This window comes from Rhinolophus sinicus, chromosome 10, assembly GCF_057876585.1.
Source record: "Rhinolophus sinicus isolate RSI-liver-muscle chromosome 10, RSI-T2T, whole genome shotgun sequence".
Taxonomy (NCBI): Eukaryota; Metazoa; Chordata; class Mammalia; order Chiroptera; family Rhinolophidae; genus Rhinolophus; species Rhinolophus sinicus.
The window spans coordinates 15,313,186-15,326,498 of record NC_142510.1 but is presented as its reverse complement, the minus strand read 5'-3'; the positions used below and the strand labels follow the sequence as shown (position 1 = coordinate 15,326,498).

The following is a 13,313-nucleotide window of genomic DNA, read 5'->3' as shown; positions in this document are numbered from 1 at the left end:
GCACCCGCGGGTGCCCCCTACCGTCCATTCTCCTAACTGCACCCAGGATGGACGTTTTAAAATGAGCCTGCCCTGGGTCACTCATTTTTTCACCCTGCTGAATTTGCTAACCACTATTTACCATCTGACATATTGCATATGTACTTCGTTTGTCCCCCTGATATGTGAGATGGGACATTATCTTTCTGCTTCATTCTCTGACCCGGAGGGGTGCTTGCTGCACGCTGCAAGCTTTTAATTGGTGTATGATGAATGAATAAATGGTTCCCAGATTTCCCCACAAGGATCATCTAGGCTGAAATGGCCTCTGTGAGGTCTTCCCAGATCACTCCCGGATGCTGCCAATAGGAGTTTCTGCCAAGACGGAAGCTTCCATATCTGCGCTGTGCATTAGCCACAGGTGACTATCCCACGCTTTACGTGATTTCAGCTAATTTCCATAGCCACCTGCGGCTGGTGGTCACGTGCTGAACCTGCAGCTCCTTTTCCAGGCCCCTGCCTCATTTACACCGCCGCACTCATGAAGCCCCGGACCCATCCCCGCTGATACAGCTTCTTGTCTACGGTGCGTTTCCCTGTAGGGTCGTAGCTCCGGGAGGGTCTTGCCTCCGGGACGGGGAGCGAAGCCGGACACGTGGTCCGTGCTCGGCAGGTATTGTGGGGGCGCGCACGCGTGGCGCTCGGGAGAGAATTGGGGCTCCGGAGCCCATCTGAGCGCTGAGGAACCCCGCTCGGAGCCAAGTTAGGGACGCGTGAACCAGCCCGCGACGCAGATTACGCCGCCACAGCCCCGTCTCCCCGCCCCGCGCCTCTTCCGGCTTCCCGGCTTGGCCGCAGATTCGTCACGATTGGTCAGCAGGGACCCGGCCCACAGGCTCAGAGAAATTCGGCATCATCTCTGACCCGGCCCTGGGAGCTCGTGCTCCGCGCCTGCACACGCTGGGAACCACGCGTGGAGCTGGGCCTCGGCGCCCGTAGCGAATCGGCGGCGGGACGGCGGCGGCGGGGCGGGGCCTGTGCGCGCGGCAGCCACTCCTGGGACCGAGGGTTTGCGCGCCGCCCCGAGGCCTCTGCCCGCTGCTGGGATCCCACCTCCAGTCCCTGAGGCCCCCTCCCGTCCCACGAGGCCCCTCCCGCCACGCCACGAGGAGGGATCCCGACGCACGCTGGGGGGGGGGGGGCGTGGGACGGGCGGATCGCTGGCTTGTTAGCCGGCCTGCAGACCGCGTATCGGAGCCCGAGTAGACCGGGCTGGGCCAGAAGCCCCGAGGCTCGTGGGGACATTCTTGGGCCCCTAATACGGACGTATCAAGTGGCTGGGTGCACTGGTGACAGGTGCCAACTTAAAGGTACTCAGTCTTGCAGGGGCGTCCCACCAGAAATATGTGGTTTCTGGGAAGGAAGGCAGTTTGGGGAGGTGAACCACAGATGGCTGCATCAGGGAGTTGGAAGTGCACTGATGGATACCTTTAGACCAGGGTGTCCTGGCTTCGGCACTGCTGACACGTGGTTTAGATAATCCGCTGTTGGGGGGCTGTCCTGTGTATATGAGATGTTTACTAGCATCCCTGGCCCCTACCACTTCCAGTTGTGACAACTGAAGATGTCTCCAGTTCCTGGCACGTGTCCCTGGGCAGGTTGCCCTACTGCAGAGGGTGTCATGGAGAGCCTCAGGCCATGAAATGGACCCTTGGTGGAAACAATGACAGATGTGGGAGCAGGGAATACTGCTGGGTGACAGCAGGGGTGAGGAGGGATGGGGTCCCCAGGAAACTTAATAGGAGGCCAGAAGTTTCTGAGAGTAAGTGAAATGTGCTGCTTTGTCTGAGACGCAGTCCTGTGGATGACCACGGCTCCTTGCACTTCTCATGTCCTTTCCTGTTCACAGGATGGATCCAGTGCTCTCTGCGGTCCGACTCACCGTCCGGGAAGCTGTGCACACCCTTTCATCTTCTGAGGATGGTGACCTCATCTTCTCCACCCTGGGGTCCCTGAAGCGGTATCTCGGTGAAACGGAGAACCCAGCCCTTCCAGGAGAGCAGGAGGAGTTTGCCAGGGTCCATTTTTCTGCCTTTCTCAGATGTCTTGTTGGCAAGCTGAGCCCAGACTGGCTGGAGCTGCTCCCCAACGGCCAATTGGAGGAGCTGTGGGCGAGCTTCTTCCTGCAGGGCCCGGCCGACCAAGCCTTCCTGGTGCTGATGGAGGCCATCGAGGGCATGGCTGGGTGAGTGGGGCTCGGTCTGATTATGGGGTCACGTGTCCCATCTGAAGCATAAGCATGGTCTGAAGAATTGCACACCACTGGCAGAGCAACTTAACATTAAAAGCACTTTGTGTGCGTGTCTGCAATGGGAGCGCCCTTGCTCTCTGTCCTGTCCCTGATGTGTAGGTGAAGGAAGGGAGCAGGAACATTCATGTCCCCCCCCAGCTCTGCTGTGACGTACCTGGGTCCACAGCAAGCTCACGGACACCTCACTCGAGGTCATTCTCAGATTCCACATCAGAGCTCACGACAGTCCTTGTGGGGGGGACGCTTTGTCATTGCGAAGCTGAGTTTTCAGCTGTTGCTGTGATCAAAAAGCAAGCAACAGGTGAAAAACACTGCCAGGAGAGGGCAGTGGTGTCCAGGGTGAGTCCACGGTGGGGAGGTTGTGCTGGATTCAGCAGGTGCTCACGTTCCACTAGTAATTGTGGCGACGACATAGCAGCAAGATTTAAATACTTTTTCTTTCAACGAATATGTAGGATGGAAGCTCCAATTAAGTTGTTGGAATTAGCTGTTTAATGATGGCTGTTGCTACTCCTTTGGGCTGAGGGTGCTGAGAATGGAGGAGCTTGGGGCCCTGCCCATCACACGTGCTCTTGGTTCAGCCCCAGCTTCCGTCTGATGAAGATGGTGCAGCTGCTGGCCCGGTTCCTGAGGGAGGGTAGGATGGCCGCTGTGATGGAGGGGCAGTGTCGGCAGCAGACGGAGCTGGCCTTCCCCCTGCTCCAGGAGGCGCTCGTCACCAAGGTGGTGGGCTTGCCCGACCGCCTGGGCAACTGTCTGCAGCGTGAGAACCTGGCCGAGTTCTTCCCCCAGAACTACTTCCCTCTGCTCGGCGAGGAGGTCGTGCGGGTACTGCAGGCGGTTGTGGACTCTCTCCGAGGTGAGGGCCCCTCTGAAGGGTCCTTCTTCCACCTGTTTGCTCAGGCTGCCATCCCCTCCCTCCCTCCCTGGCCTCTGGGGACTTTGCAGCCTCTGGAGAGTGCCATCGGTGCGTGGGTCAGAAGTTGTCTCCAGTTTGGGGTGGTAGCAGCCCACACCCTCAAGTGTTACCAACTTCTCGGCTGTTGACCTTGGAGTGGAGCTGACCCTTGATTTCTTTAGTCCTGGGCTGGACACCGGTGAAGCTGGCCAGATGGGGCTGCTCACTGCTGGGCTCTCATTCAGTGTCTGCGGGAACGTCCGTGGTCTGAAAACTGGAGCTCTTACTGTGATGAGAGCCCATCTCACTTGGCTCTCGGCCAGGGTCCATTTGTTTTTGTCCAGCGTCTTTGTCACTGGTCAACTTGGATACCTGGAGGGGCACTACGGGAGTGGCTTCTTGCCTACCCTCTCATCACAAAGTCTTTGGAATATCAGGAGTGGGGGCAAATGTCTCACCTGGGCGGGTCCAGCACTCCAGCAGCGGAGGCTGTGGAGCGAGCCCCACGTCAGGTTCTGCCCGAGACCCTTCACGTGTGCTGCTTCATGTAGTTCTGGGACCGTCCTTGAGGGAGGCGTTATGGCTACCCGGGGGAGGGAGCCACAGTGAAGTGAGGTACCTGCATTTATCCGGCCAGGCCGCCCAGCCCCACTGTTCTGTGCTCAGTAACGCCCCCAGGATGTTCGGAATGTATCCGGAATGTATCTAATATGCGTCACTGTGTGCGGCTGTGCACAGTCTCAGACACCCCTCTTCAGATTACAAACACCGCGTTTCAGGAATGTGGTCCCGTCTGAATCCTGGTCTGCTCCATCATGCTGGCTCTTCTAGTGGAGCTGGTGCTGCCACACCCTCTCCTTGGTCCCATGTCCTCATTTCTGCCCTTCCTCAGACCCCACATGCCCCTAGGCGTAGCTGACCACCTCGGCTGGGCCCCTTTTGGTGCCTCTCCTCCTGGTGCCACCATGCTCGTCCCTGCTTCAGAGGATCATTGCGATGATTAAGTGGGCAAAATACTTGGGCAAATACGTGGGCAAATTTTTAGACAGTTACCATGATTGATTCTTCAAGTTAGAAATGATTCTATTAAGACTTTGGTTGGGTTGATCGAATGAACTGGCATTTTCACAATGCACGGTCCACCTGCCCAGGAATGAGGTCTGTCCCCCCGTGTCAGGTGTTCTTGCCACCGCCCTCTTTTAAAGTCTTGCTTTCCTTCGTGTCCCAGGCGGCTTGGATTGCTCCGTCTCCTTCGTGTCTCAGGTCCTCGGGAAAGCCTGTGTCCATGGGCGGCAGAGTGAGTATTTCCTGTCCAGGGAGAAGCCACAGCACGTTCTGGCCTTCTCTCCGTCCCTCCTGATGGCTGTCCTACGAGGGGGCGGGCGTCTTGGTTCCCTGGTGGAAGGTGGGAACCTCACTGTGTGTCCCAAAGCAGCAATAGTCCCCTTGCCTGGGCCTGGCCCTGGGTGGGCTGATGCCAGCTGTCCGGGGCCCCTCGGAGGGGGGTTGGCTATGCAACCGGTGGGCCTGTGGGCTGCAGACACTGGGTGCTCCCTGGCCCTGGGCTCAGGGCCTCCTCTGCGCTTCCCCTCAGAGGAGATCCTGGGTGTACTGGTGCCCCGGCTGACGGTGCTCACCCAGGGCAGCTGCCTCTGGCAGCGGGTCTGCTGGCGCCTGGTGGAGTGCGTGCCTGATCGCGCCGTGGAGGCTGTGCTGACGGGGCTCGTGGAGGCCACCCCCAGGTAGGGAGCGAGGCACCGTTCTCGCTGCAAATGCTTTTCCTTCAGGAAGGCGGGAGGTAGGGGATTCAGACGGTCCTGCGCCTGCCATCCCTTTATTTGTGTGTAGTTGGTTTTCGGTTCTTCACAGGAAAGGCTGGCTGCCCCAGCTCTAGGTGAAGCATTTAACCCAAGACGTGGTCAGAGAGAGAAGGGATGTCTTTTGTCATTGAGGTGCAGGGCTCTCCCTGGTTCCCATGTTTACCATGAAGAGGGAGAATCAGGACGGACTTGGAGCTGAAGTACTTGCCTGCGTCCCCCTCCCCTCCGTGGTAGTGTGGAGCCCGGGGTCCAGTCCGATCTCTCCCCCCAATTGTGCCTCACAGGCCGGAAGTCCTCTCGAGGCTGTTGGGGAACCTAGTGATGAAGAATAAGAAGGCCCAGTTTGTGATGACCCAGAAACTTCTGTTCCTGCAGTACGGATTCGAGGTGAGTGTGGGTGGGGCTGCGGGCTGCCTCGGGGCCCAGAGAAACGGCTGGAACAAGTGGAGCTGGAGCCGTGCTCGGCGGCTCGGTAGACATCACTGTCCTTCAGCCCAGACCTGTTCCCTCTGGGACTCCTGGGAAGACAGGCCTCCGTCCTCTGGGCTCCCCTGGCCAGGCAGGTGGGTGGTGTGTGCCTGACGGCAGTAACAGGGTGCCCGGCTTCTATCGCAGACGCCGGTGCTGCAGAGTCTGCTGGGGTACCTGGCCCTGGACAGCCAGCGGCGCCCGCTTCTTGTGCAGGTAAGTCCTATCTGGCCTTCAGTCTCTGCATCGTCCCAGGACTGACTACCTGGGAAGGAGCACGTTCCTGCCTGGGATGGAGGGGAGGCGGGTGGCGCTATGTGACCAGGCCAGGGGGTGCTGTCCGCCAGGCGCTGAAGGAGCTCCTGGACACGTGGGGCAGCAGCAGCGCCGTCCGCCACGCGCCCCTGCCCCAGCAGCGCTACCTCAGCAAGGCCATCCTCATCTGCCTGGCACACCTGGGGGACGCGGAGCTCCGGGACAGCCGGGATGGTGAGCAGGTGGCTTGGGCTGCCCGTCCCCGCCCCCGCGCCCCCGCCCCTCCTCTGCACTCAGCGTGCATGTGTCGGTGCCCCCAGGGTTGCTGGCCAGCCTGATGGCAGGGGTGAAGTGCCGCCTGGACAGCAGCTTGCCCGCTGTGCGCCGTCTGGGCATGATCGTGGCCGAGGTGGCCAGCGCCCGCATCCACCCTGAAGGGCCTCCCCTGAAGTTCCAGGTGAGCGAGGATTGTGCCTGCGTGGGCTCCCCAAGCTGCTGGCACTCCAGCTCCCACGTCACCTCACCTTCCGGGGTCCCGGCCCAGAAAGCATCTGCCTGTTGGTGTTGAGTTGGCCTTGGCAGCCCCGCTGAGGGTCGTAGCTCCGAGGGGCGCGGTGGGGTAGCCCCTCAACTATGACCTAGCACATCCCCCAGGTGGATCCCTGGGTGTTTCACTCTCAGGCCATCCTAGGTGTCCCCTCCTCTCCGTCTCCTGAGCCCTCTGCGACATCCTTGGGGGTGTTGCCATGCCTGCTCCGTTCCAGGGGATGCTCAGCTGCTTTAGGAGGGGAGGGGCCCTCTAGCCCTCAGCACACCCAGCACTGCCCTCTGCCGAGATGGAGACTTAGAAAGTTGCTCTCGAAAGGCTCTGGCTGTTAAGAGGCTAGAGGTGTATGGATAGGGGCAGGCGATGGGAGGACCTGGGAAGGGCTCTGGATCTGTCTGCTCCTGTCCCTGCCGACGCCAGCTCTTTTGCGTTACAGTACGAAGAGGATGAACTGAGCTGCGAGATGCTGGCGTTGGCCACCCCCCGCCCTGTGGCTGACAGCCCCTCGGAGGCGGGGTGAGGTCTCCCCATCCTGAGCCCTGGGCGTGGTTGGCCAGGCGGGGGTGGTTTCTGAGCACTTGTTACACTCTGTCTCGTCATCCTGGATTCAAGTTGCTGAGATAAGCTAAGAAGAGGGTGGGGGTGGAAGGAGCATTTCCTTGGGAAGTGCAGTTTCTGGGACCAGAACCTCGTGTGGGATGGCCCTGAAGGGTTCCCCCTTATTTCCCCAAAGCCCACCTGTCACTCCAGTTGCTACAGAGACCCCTGACAAAGAGACCGTGGACGGTGGCGTTCCCCAGGCACGGCTAGAGGGCTCTGACTCTGAACTTGACAGGTAGGTTGGCGGAAAGGCACCGAGGAGGTGTGGGACAGTCCCGTACTGGCGTCAGAGCCCACCACGTGAGCACGAGGGCTGATGGGCCCATCTCAAGAAGATGGGTCGGCCCGTGGGCCATGCTGGCTCTGAGCGCTGTCCCGTCTTTCTCCAATATGAAAACCAGCGTGGAGGGACTCAATTCCACTGCAGCCTTGGCCTGTCCGCTATTCCTGAAGCTTCAGGGACTCAGGGGGTGAATTTCGGTGACTCAGGAGCTTGTCCTGGTGGTGGAGGGTGCCCAGCCTCAGCTGGCAGGCTCCCTGCCTGGTGTTTGCTCCTGGGCGACCAGCAGGCCCCATGTCTGTGCTTCTTCCACAGTGATGATGAGTTTGTTCCCTATGACATGTCGGGGGACCGAGAGCTGAAGAGCCGCAAGGCACCCATGTACATCCGGGACTGCGTGGAAGGTGGGCCTCTCCACCCATGTGTGGGCCCCCGAGTGCCCTGCAAGCGAGGCCTCACCCCTGAGCACATCCATATCCTGGGGTGGCTGGGCTGTGCAACCTGTCCATGTCCCAGGGGTTCACCAGTGCCCAGACCCTGGTCGCTGGCTCTGCCATGGTCAAGGTCAGGGCCTGAGAACTGATGGAGGCCCATCTGGGTTCTGTGCAGCCCTGACCACATCCGAGGACTGGGAGCGCTGGGAGGCGGCCCTGCAGGCCCTCGAGGGGCTGGTCTTCAGGAGCCAGGCTGCCACTCGGGAGGTGAGCGGGTTGGGGGCCGGGACAGTCAGGGTCATGGTAGGTGCGTGATGTCCTGGGAGAAACGTGCACCATGAGGGAACCTAGTCTGGTTCGTGTGTGTACCTCAGTGGCTCTGTCCCCCCCGGAGGCCTGTCGCTGGGGCCTTTGCTGGGATGGGAGGAAGAGGGCGTGGGGTCCTGGCCTTTCTGAGATGTGTCCTTTCCGTCGTAAGGAAGGCCGAGGGCTGCGAGGGGCCCGGGGCAGAGCCGGGGGCTGAATGTGAACTGACCCTGTGTGCAGGTGAGCGTGGAGCTGGCCAAGGTGCTCCTGCACCTGGAGGAGAAGACGAGTGTGGTGGGATTCGAGGGGCTGCGCCAGAGAGCCCTGGTGGCCGTCACGGTCACAGACCCGGCCCGGGTGAGTGTCAGCGGCTGTGTGGTGCTGAGGTTGTGCCCCCGGGTAGTGTGTGTTGGGCTCTTACCTCCGGGGTGGTGAACCTCCGCGGCCTCTCGTTTCAGGTGGCGGAGTATCTGACATCCCAGTTCTATGCTGTCAACTACAGCCTCCGGCAGCGCATGGACATTCTGGACGTGAGTGCCCCGGGGTCCCTGTCCCACGTGTCAGGTCCATGCTGTCCTAATGCAGGGGCCAGGCCTGGCACAAAGCCCCGGAGGGGGAGCAGGTGTTTGCCAAAATCTCTGTGGCCGCTTGCGTGCCTGTTGCTGGACCTGAGAGGCTGGGACCAGTGTCTGTCTGATCAAAAGGCAGGCAAGTCTGACCCCTGCTACATTGTGGGTGAACCTGGAGGACGTGATGCTCAGTGAAATAAGCCAGACACAAAAGGGTAAATGCTGTGTGATCCCACTTACAGGAGGTACCTGGAGGAATCAACATCTAGAGACAAAGTAGAATGTGGGTGCCAGGCACTGGGGAGTTAGTGTTTAGTGGGGACAGAGGTTTATGTTGGGAAGCTGAAGTCCTGGAGACGGATGGTGGTGATGGTGGCGCAACAACGTGAATGTACTTACTGCCTCTGATGGTGGTGATGGAGACACAACAACGTGAATGTACTTACTGCCTCTGATGGTGGTGATGGTGGCGCAACAATGTGAATGTACTTACTGCCTCTGAGCTGTGCATGTCCCAGTGGTTAAGACGGTACCTTACGTGTATTTTCGCAGAGTAAAGCAAAGACTAGGACAATAGTATAAAACAAATCACCATGTTTGTGTTTACAATTCAGTGGCATTTGGTACATTCAGTGCTGTATGAGTGTCATGTCTGTCTACTTTCAGAACATCTTGTATCATCCCCCAAAACACAGCCGAGATCACTGCCCCCCTCTCCCAGCCCGGTATCCACCAGTCCGCTCTTGGTCTCTGGATTCGCCTGTTCGGGTGCTTCCATACGTGTGGCCTCCTGGGTCTGGCATGTTTTCATAGCCCACCCATGTGTAGCCTGGGTCAGAACTGCATTACCTTGTCCTGTGAGGTCGGGGGCAGGATTGGCCGAGCTTTGGGAAGAGAAGTGGCCCGGGTGACGGGAGTGGAGCGTTGGTCACCAGGGAGCTCACCTTTCCCTCCAGTCCCCTCATAAAGCGAAGTGTGACCCTGAGCTACTTGAAACTGACTCTCTGCATGGTTCCCTGAACCAAGACGGCGAGGGCACTTGGTTTACCTTGAACTTGAAAAACATCGTCCTTCCCCAGAGCGATGGTGGCTTCCCTGGGTCTTTCTCTCCTTCAGGTCCTGACTCTGGCCGCCCAGGAGCTGTCTCGGCCAGGGCGCCTCAGCAGGGCTCCCCAGCGTAGCTCCCTGGACCCCCCCTCCCAGCCCAGCTGCACTGCGGCTCCCGCCTGGCGGGCGGTGGTGGATGAGCGGATCAGAAACAAGGCCCGACGCTTCTCGAAGGTCAGCCGGGACCCTGGTCAGGTCCTCATGGGTGGGGACTTGGGGGAGCCTGGCCAAGTGGTAGGCTACCTCCGGGTCCTGTCCGCGTGGAGGGGGTGGTGCCAACGCCAGTGTTCTGTGAAGGGAGACTTATAGGCACAAACTGAGCGATATGACACATGCTGTAGGGCTTGCAACCGAAATGGTTTAGGATGTGCATGTAGAAGTAGGTGTGAAAGAAGCTCCAGTTCTGTTAGCTGCGGGTGATCTGGAGTGCGGCTGCACTGTCAGGGCCTGACGAGGCCGGCACCCATCTTGCCCCCCAACCCCGGGACACGTGGCTGTTTGGAGACATTCTTGGTTGCCACTGGGGGCGGGTGCTGCTGGCATCTTGCTGGTGGGGTGCAGGGAGGCTGCTTACCTTGCCACGGCACACAGGACGGCCCCTCTGTGAGAATGTCCTGTGCGGGGACAGGAGGGCTGTGAGTGGGTGCCCCATGAGCACTGTGTTTGGCAGGGCTGTCCCAGGCGGGGACCGGCTGGCAGCCCCAACGAATTCAATGTGGTGGCTGGCTACTTCTTCTTCCCCCTCCTTCGGCGTTTTGACAAGTAAGTGGGAGGCCTGTGATTTGGGGAACATGAGCCCTGGACATTTGTGGGGACAGGGGGCTTCCCAAGGTGGGGTCTAAGGTGGGACTCAGGGCAGCAGCAGGGTCACGACCACAGCTGTGGTTGTTTGTAGCTTAAATGCCACAGCGAGGGCATTAGGTGCCCAGTTTCCGTCCCCGATGTTGGGTTCGTGGCAGGGCCAGAGCCTTGCTGAGGTGTCTCAATGCTGCACATGCTCTGCCCACCCCTCCTTTGCCTCCTTGCCTGAGTGGGCAGTGGTGTCCCCTTCGCCACTGCCACCAAGGGTGTGCTGCTCTGGTGATGGTGGGGAGGGCTGGAGCCTGGACTCAGGCCCGGGCTTGTGTCAGGCAGCCTTGTAGAGTGACAGGGTCTACCAAATGCCTTCTCTTTGTGGCTCTGAGTGCCACATGGGGCTAGACGGTGAGGCATAGCATCCAGGGGCTGGGGTGTCCCTCGGTGGCCCAGGAGGTTGGGAAGTTGGCCCTGAGTGCCAGATCTGCACCATTCACGGGATTCTGTGTTGTAGGCCTCTGGTGACCTTCGACCTTTTGGGAGATGACCAACTCGTTCTCGGGAGACTGGCCCACACCTTAGGGGCGCTGATGTACCTGGCTGTGAATACTACGGTGAGCTGGGAAACGGCAGCTAATGGCCCCACCTCGCGTGGAGTGGGCCTCACCTCCGTCCTGGGGAGGGGAGTGTTGGGACCTAAGAACCGTGTCCGAGGTGGGGACTGCTGGGTGCCAGGACCCCTGCCCACTGGCCTCTGCTGTTTCAGGTGGCTGTACCTATGGGCAAGGCCCTGCTGGAGTTTGTGTGGGCCCTTCGCTTCCATGGCGACGGGTAAGTGACTGAGGGACTGAGGTTAGTGGTCCCACGTGGAGGCGGTGGCATTGGGAGGCTCTGAGTCCTGGGAGGTGGACCTAGGGCGGCTGATGGTGGCTCCCAGGGGTGGCCGAGCGGCAGCTTGGCTTGGCACTGCTGAGAAGGGGGCTAGGCAGGGTCCAATGTGTTTTTGTTGCCCGTGGGGCTGCTGTGCTTGGAGGAGCAGTGGGGTCTCCCTGGCTGGGCTGTGGCTCCATCCGCGCTCAGCCCTCTACCTTGCTCTGCAGCTACGTGCGCCGGGGCCTGCTGTCTGCCGTCTCCTCCGTCCTCCTCAGCGTTCCGGCCGAGCGACTGCTGACAGACATGTCGGACGAGCTATTAGAAGCCCGGTCATGGCTGGCAGGTGAGCCTCAGGCCCCAGGCTGCGACAGTGAGGTGGGCGGGAGGCTGATGCAGCCTAGAGGGTCCTCGTGGCTGTCAGGGTGTGTGGAGAATCCCCGGAGCTGAGTGAGCCCCAGGCCACAGCCCAGCGTGGTGTCGTGTCCCTCCTCGTCCCCCAGTGTGGGATAGGAACATGGCTGTGGTTGGGCTCACTTTGTTGGAGTCCTGAAGGGGGACCTGAGAGAAGGCACCCTCATGTGGGACATGACATCTGTATTCCTTCTAGAAAATTCCAATTCTTCAGAAAGGTCATAAGTCATGCAGTGAGCACCCTATACCCTCACCAGATTCACTGGTTATTAGCATTTTGCCACATTTTGTCCCCATCCTCCTACCTACACGTTCTTTTGAAAAACTGTTGTGACCAGTATGATCTCCCACTTATAGTCCCAGGAGCCTCCAAACCCACCTTGGAGTTCATGGCTGGGACCAGACCCTCTATCTGTGGCCACCCTTGAAGGCCCAGCGGTCCAACGATGGCCTTTTTCCTTTCTTTCTGCTGGACCCCGGATCCAGCCAACACTCCTCCAGGATCCTGAAGGGTCCTGCCTCCCTACTCCGCCATCTGCTTTTCCCCAGTGTCTTCTGTCCTGCTGGTCCGCGTATAGCGCACCCCTCATGTGCATTTCTCTATAGCTCGAGTTATGTGTGTCAGGACGGCTGTAGGTGGTCCTCTTCCAGGCCTTGTGCTGCAGGCGTGTAGCCTTCAGTGTCCCCTGTCCCCGGATGGGCTCCATGGTCTCAGGGTGCAGGCACCTTCTCTGGGGTGAGAGTGGTGACCTTGGAGTGACCTTGGGGCGTGTGTACTTGTCCTGGCCGCCTCCATCGCCATGAGCCCAGGTGGAGGGGAGCATCTCTCCCTCACAAGGATGCACTCAAGAGCCCTTCACTCGCATCCGAGGTGCTTCTGTCATCAAGGGGGTCCTGGTGCCACACACCTGAGGCCCAGACAGCTGGCCACGCCCGGCCCCTGTGGGGGCGCCTTTAGGAAGACTTAAGTGAAACAAAACTGAAGAAGCCCGGCCTGCTCAGCGGCTCATATTCTGGTTTTATTTTCATCTTTGGCAGATGTGGCCGAGAAGGACCCGGATGAGGATTGCAGGATGCTGGCCGTGAAGGCGCTGCTGCTCCTGGAGAAACTCAAAGACAAGCTCCTCTCACTGTCTTCCCCTTAGGCCCCTGGCACCATTCCTGTTGGAAGAGGGGAAGGCCGCCAGGGCCGAGTGCAAGGCCCAAGGAGCCAGGCTGACGCTGACGTGTGGCTTTGTGGTGCAGCCGCTGGTGGGCTTGGCCGGCCACTCGGTGCTGAGCGCGAAGCAGGAAGGCCCCTGCCACTGTGTACGCCAGGGCCTCTGGGCGCTGCCCCAATGGACAGAGCACCCCAAACGCTAGGGTGGGTGGTCCCGAGGAGAGACACGGGACAGGCGGCAGGAGAGGAGGAGGGTGAGGGCACTGCTGCTTAGGGCCTGGATATGCTCCCATGAGGGCCACCAAGACGGGCTGCTGGGCCCGTGGGCTCCTCAGCGTCATGTCCTCAGCCCCTTTCCTCACCTAAAGGCAGGTGATGTTAGAAAGACAACAAAAAAAGGGAGAATAAAAAGGTACTACGGTATTCAAACTCATGCTTTGTGGTCCTCAGTGCTCGGGGAGGGACCTCAGTACCTAGACCGGGAGGGGGGGCAGAGGGGCA

At 59.8% G+C, this 13,313-nt stretch overlaps 1 protein-coding gene across 3 annotated transcripts; it reads left to right on the top strand.

Moving 5' to 3' along the window:
• The first annotated feature begins 447 nt into the window (after positions 1 to 447).
• Positions 448 to 13,245, top strand: TELO2 (telomere maintenance 2). Of its 3 annotated transcripts, none has more exons than XM_019713169.3 (21): positions 448 to 565; positions 1,889 to 2,224; positions 2,872 to 3,149; positions 4,417 to 4,485; positions 4,783 to 4,930; positions 5,293 to 5,395; positions 5,624 to 5,692; positions 5,824 to 5,965; positions 6,052 to 6,188; positions 6,715 to 6,794; positions 7,012 to 7,113; positions 7,474 to 7,562; positions 7,768 to 7,859; positions 8,139 to 8,255; positions 8,357 to 8,428; positions 9,584 to 9,748; positions 10,245 to 10,336; positions 10,884 to 10,983; positions 11,136 to 11,200; positions 11,470 to 11,585; positions 12,692 to 13,245. In XM_019713169.3, exons 2-21 carry the CDS (start codon positions 1,890 to 1,892, stop codon positions 12,796 to 12,798), a joined length of 2,478 nt encoding a protein of 825 aa, XP_019568728.3. In that variant the 5' UTR covers positions 448 to 565; position 1,889; the 3' UTR covers positions 12,799 to 13,245. The 3 variants fall into 3 exon arrangements, with proteins under 3 accessions (XP_019568728.3, XP_019568727.3, XP_088657482.1); XM_019713168.3 differs by lacking the exon at positions 448 to 565 and adding an exon at positions 1,017 to 1,349; XM_088801356.1 differs by lacking the exon at positions 448 to 565 and having other exon boundaries at positions 1,854 to 2,224; positions 12,692 to 12,943.
• The last annotated feature ends 68 nt before the right edge of the window (positions 13,246 to 13,313 follow it).